Genomic DNA, 13,768 nt, shown 5'->3' with positions numbered 1-13,768 from the left:
CTTTACAAGATGTGTGTGTGTGTGTGTGTGTGTATGTGTGTGTGTGTGTGTACATATTTATTTGTAGGTCTTGTGGATAGTGTCATAATCTTTATAAGTTTGTATGTACAATTGTTCTGCTGTATCTAGAAAACATTTTCCTTAAAGTTAACCACTATCTCTGAACTTAAACTATCTCTACACCTTCCTTCATGGTAGACAACCCCGCTTACTAGGTGAGGAGAGATTGACACTTGATGGTGGCTGGGAGAGGGAGAGTCGGTGTTCTTTAATGGACAGTCATGTTCTCCTAACTCTCAAGCACGATTGGACAATGCAATTATATTTAATAGCTTTTAAAAGCAATAAAAAAAGAACTGGAAGTTGAGTTGGTAGGAGGTTATGTGTGAGGAGAGTAAATTTAGGAGACTTGTCAGGTAGAGAGTATGATCAGAATATATTGTATGAAATATCCAAAGACCTAATAAAATATTTTCTTAAAACTTAAACAGAATAAATATTACTCAGAGGCAGGAATAAAATAGCTCTGAATTTGAATTTTTCTTTCTTTCTTTCCTTTTTTTTCTTTTCTCTTTATTTTTCTCACTCGGTTTTCCAATTTGCAAAATGATAATAATAAGTGTTCTTGTTAATAATACTAATAATACTTAATACTAAATACTAAAACAACTTAAAACAAAAGGAAACAATGGCCCAGGATCTAGCACAAAGCAAGTGGTCATTAAATGTTATTATAGTATTCCAGTGCATTATTTGGGTCCTATACCACACGTCATCCATCAGTGAAGCACAGTACACAATTCAGAATTGGTATCTAGGCTAAGACAAAAAAGAAAAACAGCTCCAAAATAAAATAATATAAATCCTCTGGCTATGCCAGTCCCTGAACGGGAATTTTCCTTAAATTTGCTGACTGTTCGGTAAGATTGCACAGCCTGGTTTCAACTGACCAGACCCTGAAGCCAGTCTGGTCTTTAGCACTGCACTTTAGGCTGTAATTACCCTTCCTCAGACAGAAGCCCCAAACAGTGGGCAAATGCACACTAATTTGGGATGCCAGTTAAAAGAAGCAAACACACTTAGAGCTTGTAGGGTTTCATTTACTGAGAAGCTAACGTGACAGAATAATTTGACCCAAATGGGGACCTAAGCGGGGTCACAGTTCTTGTCACAGGCCCTGGAAGTTAATTTCTTTAGTGCCCTTGAGCTGTGGCTTTGGGTCCCAGTATGTGAAGTCTAAATCACTCCTTAAGGGAAGCAACCTTCCCTGGGTTGTGTCTGAGACAGGGCGTCTCATCCTTCTCCCATCAAAACCTCATTCAGTGGCACATACAGGTAAACAAGTTAAAACAGATCTCACCAAAATAGCTCAATGGCTCCATGTAGGCCAGAGAGGCTGGCCTGGTTACATGCTGGCTGGGGGCCAGCTCTGGTCTGGCACTCCTCCTAAGGAAGCAGGAAGATCAGAGACAGAGCTTGTGACCCAGCAGCCGCCACTGTTCCTTTTCCCAGGAACCTCTGGACTGTCTCATATGCTCCTTTCCCTCTATTTGTGCCAAAATATTCATCTCCTATCCTAAGTGGAGACTTGTTTTCCTTTCCCTTTGAAGAAAAACAAGCAGAGGAAGTGAATGTAATGTCACAGCAAGCACTTCTTGGCCAGCCTTAGGAGACAGACACCCACTCAGAGCTTGTATTTCATTAGACTGTTCTTTTCCTTCATTCCTCCAAAAATGTTCCCTCCACGGGGCCATCTTCTTTGGGGTTAAAAAGCCTCATGTTCATTCTGAAGCTAGACGGAGCATAGGAAGAGAAAACCTATGCAAAATGGCTGGCCTCTAGCTCAGTGATTATTGATACTTTTTGGTTGCCTGCACCTAAGGCAGAAAGCAACACTCCTCCAGTTTGAAATAATTCCACCCAGCTTTCCACCAGGAGCACAATGTATTGCTTTACACTATACTGTCCTTTGAGGACAGCATCCTCATCCCTAAGTCTATATTTTGGTACCATACCACCTTAGATTTACTAGTCGTGAAAATTACTTCTTTATGTCTTATCAGTCATAAGATGGGGGCTTGCTTTCCTAAGCCTTAGTGAAGAACACTTACTATGCAGTGAAAGTGAGCTTTAAGATAACACACTGACACAATCAAATAGATTACCGTGTTGCATTGTCATGGGAGATGTCCAAGGTATGGTAATGGTGCAGGTTTTTAAACTTCATTTAAGCTGTAAAGGAAGGCATGATTTCCTAGTTCCATCCCATAACATACAGATGGGTTTGGGAGTTTGATTTTGTAACACCTCTTTGAAGTAGAAACTAAGATACTTTTTACTCCAGAAATAATGAAAGTTTGAGACTTAGTTGAACTGAGTGACAGGCACAAAGACATCCAAGAAGTAGCGATGACAAACTTGAATTCAAGTGTCCATGTATAAGATATACAGTCTACTAGTGCACCATGACAGCCAGGCTAACAGCAGAGGCTGGCTTTATCCAAATCCCATACTTCATAGGGGCAGTTTCAATTGCCTTTTATGAGTGATAATAAGATAGAGATCAGAACTTGCATTTGCCTCTAGAATAGCAGCCCCCTACTAGGGAAAATACACAAGATTTTCTTTTTCTGGAACTCTCCTTAAATCTTTTTACTGACTTTCCCACTTTCTTTCTTGTTGCTGTGGTCACATACTAAATTTTGGTGGTCATGCAGTTAAAATTTGGTGATCCCTTTCTAGCCCTTTCTTGTTGATAATCTCCTTTCTCAGCCCTTGCTGCACTCAAAAGGGAACTCTATAGGGACTTTATCTCTCTTCAGCATTCTTTTGTCATCTTGGTGTCAATGTTTCCTTTACAGTTTTGACTAGTGTTCCTTATAACTGAGAGCATCTGAGTGTCCTCACCAGGCATGATGACCGTGACCCAACGTATTCAGGCACACAGGAGACACACAGAAAGAGTAAGAGTCTGTGGTAATGCAGCTGAATGGCTTTCAGGAGCCGTGGAAGAGTTCTGTGGGCAAGAGATTTTTATTCCGGGAATGGAAAATCCCAACAGCCCATGTTGCCCAGTTTTCTTACACTGGCCTCTAGTGTATGAAGCAGTGACAGTGGCATCTTTTCCAGGTTCCGATGGAGGAGGCGGTTGCTAGTAATCTCTGCTCCTAATGATGAAGACTGGGCCTATTCACAACAGCTCTCTGCCCTCAATGGTCAGGCGTGCAATTTTGGTGAGTAGGAGAAACCTTATTTCTGCTTTCCCATACCACTTTCTTTCTGGATGATTCTAAAATGGAACATAAAACATTAGCGAATCCAAATATACTCCAATTCAGGTGTACATTCCCAGACACATATTCTATTATACTGAGCATGAAGTTGCTTCCAAAGTACTGTTTTAATCAACTATACATTCCTTCCAAGTGTTTGAAAGTATCTACTGCTCTACCTTTAATTAATTTTCAAAACATGTGTGAAGTTGATGAAATGCAAGCAGTATCACTTGTCTACTTGGCTACTAACATTGGGTACGCTTCCATATACTGATCTTGTTCTAGGAATTAATGCAACAGAACCTTATTTTTTTTTTAGAATCAGAATATCACTATGTAACTCCAAATCCTCCTGCCTTGTCCGTGTGCTGGAATTTTGGGTGTGTTACCTTTTCAAGACAAATCAGAAAGGAAAAAAAAGGTTTTGTTTTTTTTTCCCTACTTGTTGCAAATCTCAATATTTTGAAAAATAACATGCCACCTTATTTGTTAAACGTTTTCTGCTGGGCTAACTAAAAGCACTAGAATCATTTTTTAATCTGGCCACTGAAATATATGCACCGTATACAGAACTTATTACTAAGTTCAGTGTGACATGAGGTGACGATGAAGTCAACAGTGTCGGCGTCACAGCTGATATCATGAGCTGTGCAGCTGCCAAGGGGAGGACTTTGAATCTTAGAGGTATTTATGAAAGGGCTGCTTTCCTGTCACCGACTTAAAAATCCACCATTATAACATTACAAATCAGGACAGCCTCGATACACAGCTATAGTTATGGCACAGTTATAAAACTGTACTTGGGGGCTGCAGAGATGGCTCAGAGGTTAAGAGAGCTGACTGCTTTTCCAGAGGTCCTGAGTTCAGTTTCCAATAACCACATGGTGGCTCACAACCATCTTTGATGGGATCTGATGCCCTCTTCTGGGTGTGTCTGAAGTGTACTCATGTACGTAAAATAATTAAGTCTTAAAAAGAAAATCTGCACTTGGTTCTTGAAGGATGTTGGTGTGTTTTGTAAAGCATTACTGGGACCCAGTTCTGTCCTGGGGTCCTGTACATCTCAATCATAAGTACTTTCCAAGTGTAAGATGTGAAATGATGCCAAGGCAGGGAGCAAGCAAGAGCAACATGGCAGGACAACGCAGGACTCTCTGTTATCCTCCGTTTATCACGGCTAATGATTTAGAACTAACAACACACAATGTTTGGTTTTGTCAATATGCTGAATTGTATTAAAACTTCAGAGCTGTCAATGGTGCTGATTATGAGAGAGAGATTCTTAGAGCACTGAAGGGCTAGTCATAGTAGAAAGGTAAATCAAAACAAATCCCACTTTGGTGGCAGATATGTGTGATCTCAGCACCAAGAGACTCAAAGCAGAGACTTTTGAGTCACAGGCCAGCCTGGGCTGTGGGTTATGATCTGTGTCAAAGACACAATGACACCAAATAAAATCATGATTTTCTATTTTTCTATAAGCAAAGTTTCTTGTTATATGCAGGAAATATGAACAAATCACACTTTCCAGGAGTCATTCAATTCGTGACCTTCAGTTTCTCAAACTATGACTCACTGGTGTTTGGAAGGCTTCACCTTCTCGAGAAAAGATAGAGGTGGAAAACAAAACAAAACTGTGGGGAATGGCATTTTGCCTTGATTTTAGCTCTTCCTTAATGGAGCCCTCCCTTATAGAAGCTTTTCATTTCCTCCCTGGGCGACAAACTCCACTGATCTTATCATTAGCACGAAGCTATGACCCGGTTAAATTCTCTTTATCTTGCTGTTTTCTTTCTGAATCCCTTCACGTTTTTCATCTTCAAAAGAATTCCAACAAGCTATCAAGCATGACCTTCCCTCCTTTGCTGAAACCTTAGCTGAAGATGGGAAGCCAGCTGTGCTTGCCTGGGATTCCCCAGTGAATCCTGTGCATGAGTAAGAGCCTGACAGTCAAGTGAAGCATCTAGGTTCTGACTGACTCTAACCATCACTTAGATTTTCGTGTGGTTTTTCTCTCTGAGGGGAAGTTATCCATAGAAGGTCTGAAACTTTCAGGTTTAACTTCTTTTCCCCAGAATCCAACACTGTGCTTAGCTCATGGTAGATAATTTACTTTCATTAGTTTCCTATTTTGGTATTTTGCAGCAAGAATCGTTTTGAGAGCAAATCTATTTCAGTTTGTCTGCCTCACACACAAAACCCAAAATCCTACTTCTAAAATCTGTAACTGCTCTTGTCAGCTTTTTAAAAAAAATTTCCTGTGTTGTAGAAATATCAAAGACAGATTATCTATTGGGTTTTTGTGTTTTCTATTCTTTTCAAAACTTTAAGTAACACGAAAATCATCAGTTGTCAGGTCTATGGATGGAAAAGATATTTTCAGAATTATTTTCCCCTAATTTTGTAATTTTCTTCTTTTGTGTCAGGTTTGCGACATATAACCATTCTGAAACTTTTGGGTGTTGGAGAGGAAGTTGGAGGAGTTTTAGAACTGTTCCCAATTAATGGTAATAGTTTATTGTTTTAAAACATTATGTTTGGCTATATGCAATCAGGAGGCATGCCTCAAGGGAATAAGTATGTGAACACAAGCATGTTTGTGTGACCATGATGTGTATGGGGCTGGGGCTGGACTAAGGACTATTCTTAGTTCTGATATGAAATCACTCAAACTGACAGTAAACACATCCACATTCATAATCAAAATCATGCTTTTGTTCAATAATGAGTTTTAAGGTTTTCAAAGTAACTTATGCTCTATCATTTAATCTCATGACCATTTTATGAGGTCTTATCACCTTGATTTCCGTCCAAAGATAAGGAAATGCAATAAAAAAAACTCAAAGAACCTAAGCAAAGATGACTACAGACTGAAGCTTGCAGAAGTCATAGCCATCCTTCCTGCACGGACCCTCTGTTTGAAATAAATGCCAGTGTGGTAAATACCTGGCTGAGTGCCAGAGTAGACCCCTCAGAAAGCCCAAGTTCCCCATTTTTTTTCTTTTCACATATACTACTGGTTTAGATCCAGGCATTGGTTTTCAACATAAATGTTCTTTTTTACTCCAGACAACAAAACCAACTTTCCATTGTCTATTGAAGGGAAAACTAGAATATAAATAAGTAAGCTAATTGGTAACATACCTAGAAATAGAAAGATCATTGTTTGTTCGGGACAGATTGTAAAGATGTTAATGTTGCAGGGTTAAATTAAGACATGGCTTCTTTATTTTGTAACATTCTCAAAAAGAGATGCCATAGTTTATTCATAGTCCCATAGTTTGGCAATAACAACCTTGCACATTTAATTGCTATTTGGACACATCCAGCAAACAACTGGCTTTTGTGCTAAAGGGAACAGGCTTGTGGGTCCTCTGCTCTCATGGGGATTTCCTCTTGTTTTGTTGTATCTATGAACTCTGACTCTTTACTCCACTAACAACCATTACAATGCTATTTCAGGGAGCTCCACTGTTGAGCGGGAAGATGTGCCAGCCCACTTGGTCAAAGACATCCGCAACTATTTCCAAGTGAGCCCAGAGTACTTCTCCATGCTTCTAGTTGGAAAAGATGGCAATGTTAAATCTTGGTATCCTTCTCCTATGTGGTCGATGGTCATCGTATATGACTTAATTGATTCCATGCAACTTCGGAGACAGGAAATGGCCATTCAACAGTCACTGGGGATGCGCTGCCCAGAAGATGAGTATGCGGGATATGGTTACCATAGTTATCACCAAGGATACCAGGATGGCTACCAGGATGACTACCGTCATGACAGTTACCACCATGGATATCCTTACTGAACAGAAATATGTAACCTTATTCCCAACCAGCTTCCCCCTCATCTGCTAAAGCTGTGTGCAGACAGCTCATAAGGGAATTCCTTCATACTCTCCATACCCTGCCTTTTTCTTTCAGTGTTCTTCCAAGATTAAAGAAATAGTAAACTTTCCCCTACTCATGAGTTGTTATTAAGACATTTAAAAGAACTCTCTAACTTGAAAGAGGAAAATGTGCTGCTGAATTTTTACTGAAAAAACTAAAGGTAGTATCTCTTTTCTTATAATAATTGATATGCAAGTGTATATAAAATGTTTATACATCCTTTCTTCATTTCTTCTATCAATTTGTAAGTAAAACTTGTGTTAAGAAATATTAAAGCTCAATGGTACAAATGTTTTTGTAAAACATCTGGATAGACACAGAAACCAACAGGTGGCTGGGCTTTTCTTTTGAGACAGGATCTCTGTGTAGCTCTGACTGATCTAGAACTTGCTACGTTGATCAGGTTTGTCTCAAACTCACAAGATCCACTTGCCTCTGCCTCCCAAATGTTGGGATTAAAGGCATGTATCACCATATATGGCTTCAAATGGCTTCTTAACAATTGAAATGTCAGCCTAAACATATCTACAGCAGTTCTATGACATTTGAGGTTCTTTTACAGCTCTTAGAAAAGAAGCAAGGAGGTTTGGTGGCCTGAGCAGGGCAGGTAGCCAAGGTCCCAGGTCTCTGGTCAGCTATAAAAGCACCAGTGATGCCAGTGGTGGTGTGAGCCTTGCCAGCTAGAAGGTCCCAAGGTCTGCTTCCAGAGAGCAAATTCCCCAGGTGTTACAGCTCAGTAAAAACAGCCACTCTCATACCACCCTTGATGAAATAACTTGTGAACTTTATTCCATGTGCACAGGGACTTTATAAACACTGAGAAGGAGGGCAGAATTTAGGGGTAGGAGTTTCCTACTGGCTCAGTTTGAGATGTTAGTGATGCTATATTTGCATGGGGAAGAACTCTAGGTGTTTTCTTATGTGACTGACTGCCATTGTCCTCTCAGTGGGTGTCATGGATAAATGTTCTAGAGCAGTTACAGAAATGGGGAGAGCAGTGAGATTTGAGATCTCAAGTCTCTGAGATTCCCTCAGTCTGAGCTCACTCAACCTCACTAGTTCTGTCGAGTGCACAGTCCTACTACAGCTATACAATGCACTATAGTTTTTCTTGCTTCTTGCTTTGGACAGACAAAAGAGAACATGAGTGGACCCCATTCTAGATGCATTCCTAAATTTGAGAAGAGCAAGTTGGGAATTACTGAAAGATGTAGGTTATCAAAATAATGATTTGACATTGCCATTCTTAAACATGACATTACCCTGAAGGTTAGACTCCAGGTAGAATAAATAATTAAAATAAGTTACGCTATTTTCCATACATTCTGCTAGAATCCAGAACACAAAACTGGAAAGACTTCTCCTTATACATAAAACTCAGACAAGTAGAGAACAGTTACAAAGATAGCTAATTTCTATGGTAGGCATAGAGATGGAAAGAAGGGGGAGGAAGCACCCAAAGGGAGAAATGAGGAGAAACAGCAGTGTGGTGGTCATCTGCACGATTATACTGCTTTCCCTGCAAGTCACCCATGATCTTTCCGGGTGTCTCCCAGCGGCTCCACCATCATCATGGTCAATGGTCAATGGATTTTGGATCCTCACAATATGGGCACAGCTTCCCTGGTCAGGCCATATCTTTCTCAGCTTTAAAAAGGTGGGGTTTTTGTTTGTTTGCTGTGTTTTATTTTTGGTATCCAACAAAGATGGTGGCACTAATACTAACTCATTTATAAACACTGCCTTCTGTTCTCCTGAACTAAGCACAAATGAAAGTACATTAGAGATCATTTCATCAAGGTTGAATGAACCCAGGGGAATAGTCTATTGCCCAGGATGCCCAAAGCCATGGATTTCTTTAACCTCTACCACTGTAAACAAACAAAAAATGACATATGGACTTGGGAAATCATTGCATAGTAGAATATTTTGATATATAAAGCATAGAAAATATTAAGCTTAAAATACCAAATGCTTTGCATACTATATTAAAACTATACACACAATGAATATTAAAATCTATAAAATGTAAGTCTAAATGTAATGAAAATTCTAGTCCTTGTCTTTATAGCTGCAAATAGAGCAGAGCTTCTCTGAGGTATTTCATTTAACCTGACTGAGACTGACTTCTTATCAAAATAGGGGACTTACTCCAAAACGGGCAAGCAAACAGTCTTAGTTAGGGTTTTACTGCTGTGAACAGACACCATGACCAAGGCAAGTCTTAGAAAGGACAATATTTAATTGGGGCTGGCTTACAGGTTCAGAGGTTCAGTCCAGTATAATCAAGGTGGGAACATGGCCACATACAGGCAGACATGGTACAGGAGAAGCTGAGAGTTCTACATCTTCATCTGAAGGCTGCTAGTGGAAGACTGACTTCCAGGAAGCTAGAGAGAGGGTCTTAAGCCCACACCCATAGTGACACTACTCCAACAATTGTCACACCTACTCCAACAGGGCCAAACCTTCTAGTAGTGCCACTCCTTGGGCTGAGCATATACAAACCATCACAGGAGGGAAAGCACAAGTGAAAGGCTGCCTCCCATACAGTAGATGGCATTACTCCTACCTTTGTGGAAGTGATCCTTAAGGAGTTTGTACCAATACAGAAGAAAAGTAAACAGCCACTGTACCCTCAGTGTAAAGTTCTATAGCCTCTGTCTCTCTTCCTTTTTGAGCACCTATTTCAAAGACCATCAAACAGCATTCAAGTGAAGAGGGACAACATAAGAGTTATCTTTCTTACATCATTTCACAGCAAATAGCAGGCTCAACTGGAATGTGAAGCTGTGTTTATACCACACAGAAAACATAAGGAAATTGTTAAAAATTCAGTTCAGTAGCAGGGTAAATTAACCTCCTTTGGGGAAAAAAAGGTATGTTTGTATACAAGCAAACCCATACACACACATATTTCTAATGGTAGAACGCCTTTACCCTTCTTACTGTTTTTGCTTTCTAATTATCATAAACAATATTAGGTTACATTATATATATTTAAACAAAATGGCTGGCTTTCCCCTTACTCCTTCCCCATGCCCTTGACCTCCCTTTGTATCTTGCATTCACCCATACCATCCCATGGTTCCCTCAATCTTTGTCACCTCATGTGTACCACACTGCCTTAGCATGTTTTCTCCACATCTCATTTTTCAGCTTCTCTCTGGTTGCACACACTCTACTGACATGCACTCCTCATATAGACAGCTTAATAGAATACTTTCTAGTTTGCTTTGCTTCCCTGCAAGTCTCACTTCATTTTTCTTTATGGCTGAACAAAATCCTGCTTTTGTCATTCATTTCCTTGCCACTGAGGACAACACAGCAATAACCATGGTGTGTAGGTATCTCTGTAGTAGGGTAAGAGTCCTTCGGGAATGGAATAAACGGATCCTTTGGTAGTTCTAGTAAAAAAATAAAATAAAAAGTTCCCGTATTTACTTTCATAGTGGTTATATTGAATAAGAGGCCCTGGGTCCTGTGCTCACAGATTAGCACTTGGGGAACCTGGAATGTTAAACACACAGGGTTGTTCCTTCAAAGGAAGGAATGTATAACCTATTACTCACCCAGAAGATTGGGAGCAGACATGTTTACTAGCCTGGTGTCCTTTGCACTCTTTGTGTGGCTAGAAACTTTTCTGGAATGGGGTCCTCAGACCCTTACTGTAGTCTTGTTTTCCTCAGTTAATATGTAGAACTTACTTTTATGGATTTTGTAAACAGTTTCCCTGTAGTCATGTCCAATCTGTATTTAGCTTACTTTGTTCCTCAAAAAACACAGTTATCATCAGATCACATAGTGCTGTGCTTAAATATACCTAAAATAACGAACTCAGGGTCAGACTCCAGAAGTTTGAGCTAATACTGGCTACTTAGTTGTGTTGAGATGTCTTCTTGCTTCCTATTTCATATTTTGTTTGAAGTCCTTAGGTAGAGGAATGAAACTAGAGGAGCAAATAGGGAGACATGAAAAGAAAGAGTCAAAGTATCCTTATTCACAGGAGACATGAGTCTACACAGGAAAATCCAAGGACTCCATCAGGAAATGCTAAGGCCGATACATGCTTTCTTTCAGCACGGAACAAGTTACACAATTAATGTGCCCAAATCAGTGGCCTTCCTAAGTACCAAAGACAAACAGATGAGAAAGAAATCAGGAACCAATCCCATCCACAGTAACGCCTATCTCCAACTGAATATCATGGAATAAACGCTAACAAAGGGAAGAAACGACTTGTCCAATGAAAACTTTAAAAGATTGAAGGAAGAAGCAGAGTAAGACCCCAAGGTCAATATCATTTTCCCTACAGTGATGGTTTGAATGAGAACCCCCATACCGCAGCCCTAGCCCCAGCCATAAGCTTGGGTGTTTGAACACACAGTGCTCAATTGGTGGCACTGTTTGGGAAGGATGGAGAATGGAAGACTGGGCATGGGCATTAACAATGTACAGTCTTCATCCTTCTTTCTGTTCCTTCTGTCTACGTTGTGCTTGCATTTAAAGATGTCAGCTTTCAGCTTTCTGCAACTGCCACCACACATGCTACTAGAACCATAAGGTAATAAACTCTTTCATAAATGGCCTTTGATCTATCACAGCAACAGAATAGTAACTACTACACTTACTTACCCATGAGTGACAGTCCGTGCTGCTTTTACACTCCTGGTCTTTCACTGAATTAGGTTTGACCTGCCCAAACAATACCCCAAAAGAAAGCTAGCTCTCCCACTCTGAGCAACTTTCAGCTGCCAATAGCTCCTTAGCTAAGGTCAGGATTTTGTGACAACCTCCCCTCTTCATGTGTGGATTTGTCTGGCTTGAGCTTGGGCAGGTCTTGTGCATGCTCCCACAAACTGTTATGAGATAGAATGTGCAATGTCCCTGTTGTGTCTGGAAAATGCTGTTTCCTTGTAGCTAATCAGCACTCTGGCTCTTGCAAGGTTTCTGGCCTCCTTTCTGCAGTACTCCCCAAGTCTAGGGAGGGATTATGATACAGACATCTCATTTAAGGCTGAGCATTCCATAGTCTCTCATTCTCTGCACTGTCACAAATTGTGGGTTTCTGCTAATCAACATCCACTATAAAGAGAAGCTTCATTAGTGAAGGTTGGCTGATGCACTAATCTATGTATGTGACGATCAACTTAATACTAAGGAGACTTAGTAGAGTGTTTATAGTATATATGCTATAGCGGATGACATGTCTAGCCACAGGTTCATGCCCTGAGAACAATGATAGTTGTGGGTGTTAACATATGGCGTGGCTTTAATTCCCCCAAATCAAAAAGTGTTGATTACTCCATTGACCTTCATGCCACTCTGGCATGTTTTGACAGACTGTTATTATTGTATCTTATTAATATTATTCAAATCTGGATGAGGTAGCTGATTATGTTTCTCTTCCAGTAGCATGCATAACTCTTTCCTGCACTATGAAAACTAGGGGGAAGCTTGCAGCTCTGTATGAGATTGATACCTTCACGTTCTGTGACTCAGTTACATGGTGTCAAGTTCTGTGGTGGGAGTTCAAGAACATTGGGATAGCCTATGATGGCTGTAAGGCTTTTGGGACCTTGCTTGTCACCAACTATAAAAGACATAGATTTCATGCCACTGGAATATTCGTTAGCCTGTGATTAGGGGTACTGCTGTATCAGTATATGGTACTTATACTTGAACACTTTTAAAAATATTGTGCATGCACATACTTCGCGCTGCTCCAGTGGTCATAAGTTTCCATATGACTTCTTTGAAAGGTTTTAAGTGTTTACTTATTCTTGAATTCCTTTTAACTTCTACCTTGCCCTCTTAACCTCTACCTCATTCAATCCTTATTCTTCCATTATTCCCATTGAACTATCCAATATGTTGGCTTTTCTATTTAGTGAATCACATTTTCTGCAAAATAAAATGATTTTACTTGTTCTTTTCCTTTATGCAATCTTTTTATTCTTTCCTCTTTTCAATTCCTGTAAGACTTAAGGGTCTTAAGTTTTCCAACATCATACTGGACACAGTCACAATTAGTCATGTAATTATTATCCATATTATCCTGCTCCTTATTCACATATCTAAAGATTAATATCCAGAATATATAAGAATCATCAACAAAAAAAAAAATCAAGTCTTAAACAGCAGCACTAAAGAGAAATTCACATTAAAAATGGGCAAATAGGTTATGAGAGATAACTTAGTAGTTCTACTGCTTGCTACACAATCAAGCACCAGGACAGTTATTTGGATTCCTAGAATCTAAGGCAGAGATGAAATCCCTAATCTGTAAAAGCCATACGGATGATCTCTGCGTTCAGTTGCGATACCCTGCCTCAATGAATAAGGTGGGAAGCAATCGAAGTAGACACTGGATGTCAGCCTCAGGCATCTATATACATATGCACACATTTGCATCTACACCCCACATGTGTGCATTCACTGTGGGCCGGAAACAACCCTTTTTTCGAGAGCACAGCACTCTCTGCATTCCGAGAACTCCTGGCACATCCTCACCATGCCTGTGCCCCGGCTCTCTGCTGGTCCAGGTGGAAAAGAGCCTGTGCGTCTGTTCCCCAAACACAGCCTTTCCGGGCAGATCCCGATTC

At 40.1% G+C, this 13,768-nt stretch overlaps 1 protein-coding gene across 2 annotated transcripts in view; it reads left to right on the top strand.

Annotated features, from left to right (window-relative positions):
- The window catches only part of CCDC80 (coiled-coil domain containing 80), a 31,635-nt gene extending 24,222 nt beyond the window's left edge, over window positions 1–7,413 (top strand). For both annotated transcript variants that reach the window (XM_080919024.1, XM_080919025.1), the window contains 3 exons: window positions 3,130–3,233; window positions 5,702–5,782; window positions 6,738–7,413. In XM_080919024.1, coding sequence (XP_080775150.1) covers window positions 3,130–3,233; window positions 5,702–5,782; window positions 6,738–7,081 — 529 coding nt within the window. In that variant the 3' untranslated portion in view covers window positions 7,082–7,413. The remainder of the gene's footprint in view (window positions 1–3,129; window positions 3,234–5,701; window positions 5,783–6,737) is intronic.
- The last annotated feature ends 6,355 nt before the right edge of the window (window positions 7,414–13,768 follow it).

The sequence above is a fragment of the Micromys minutus genome, assembly GCF_963924665.1.
Source record: "Micromys minutus genome assembly, chromosome: 7".
NCBI classification, from domain to species: domain Eukaryota; kingdom Metazoa; phylum Chordata; class Mammalia; order Rodentia; family Muridae; genus Micromys; species Micromys minutus.
Note: the sequence above shows the minus strand (reverse complement) of the source record. Positions and strands in the feature narration are given on the sequence as shown.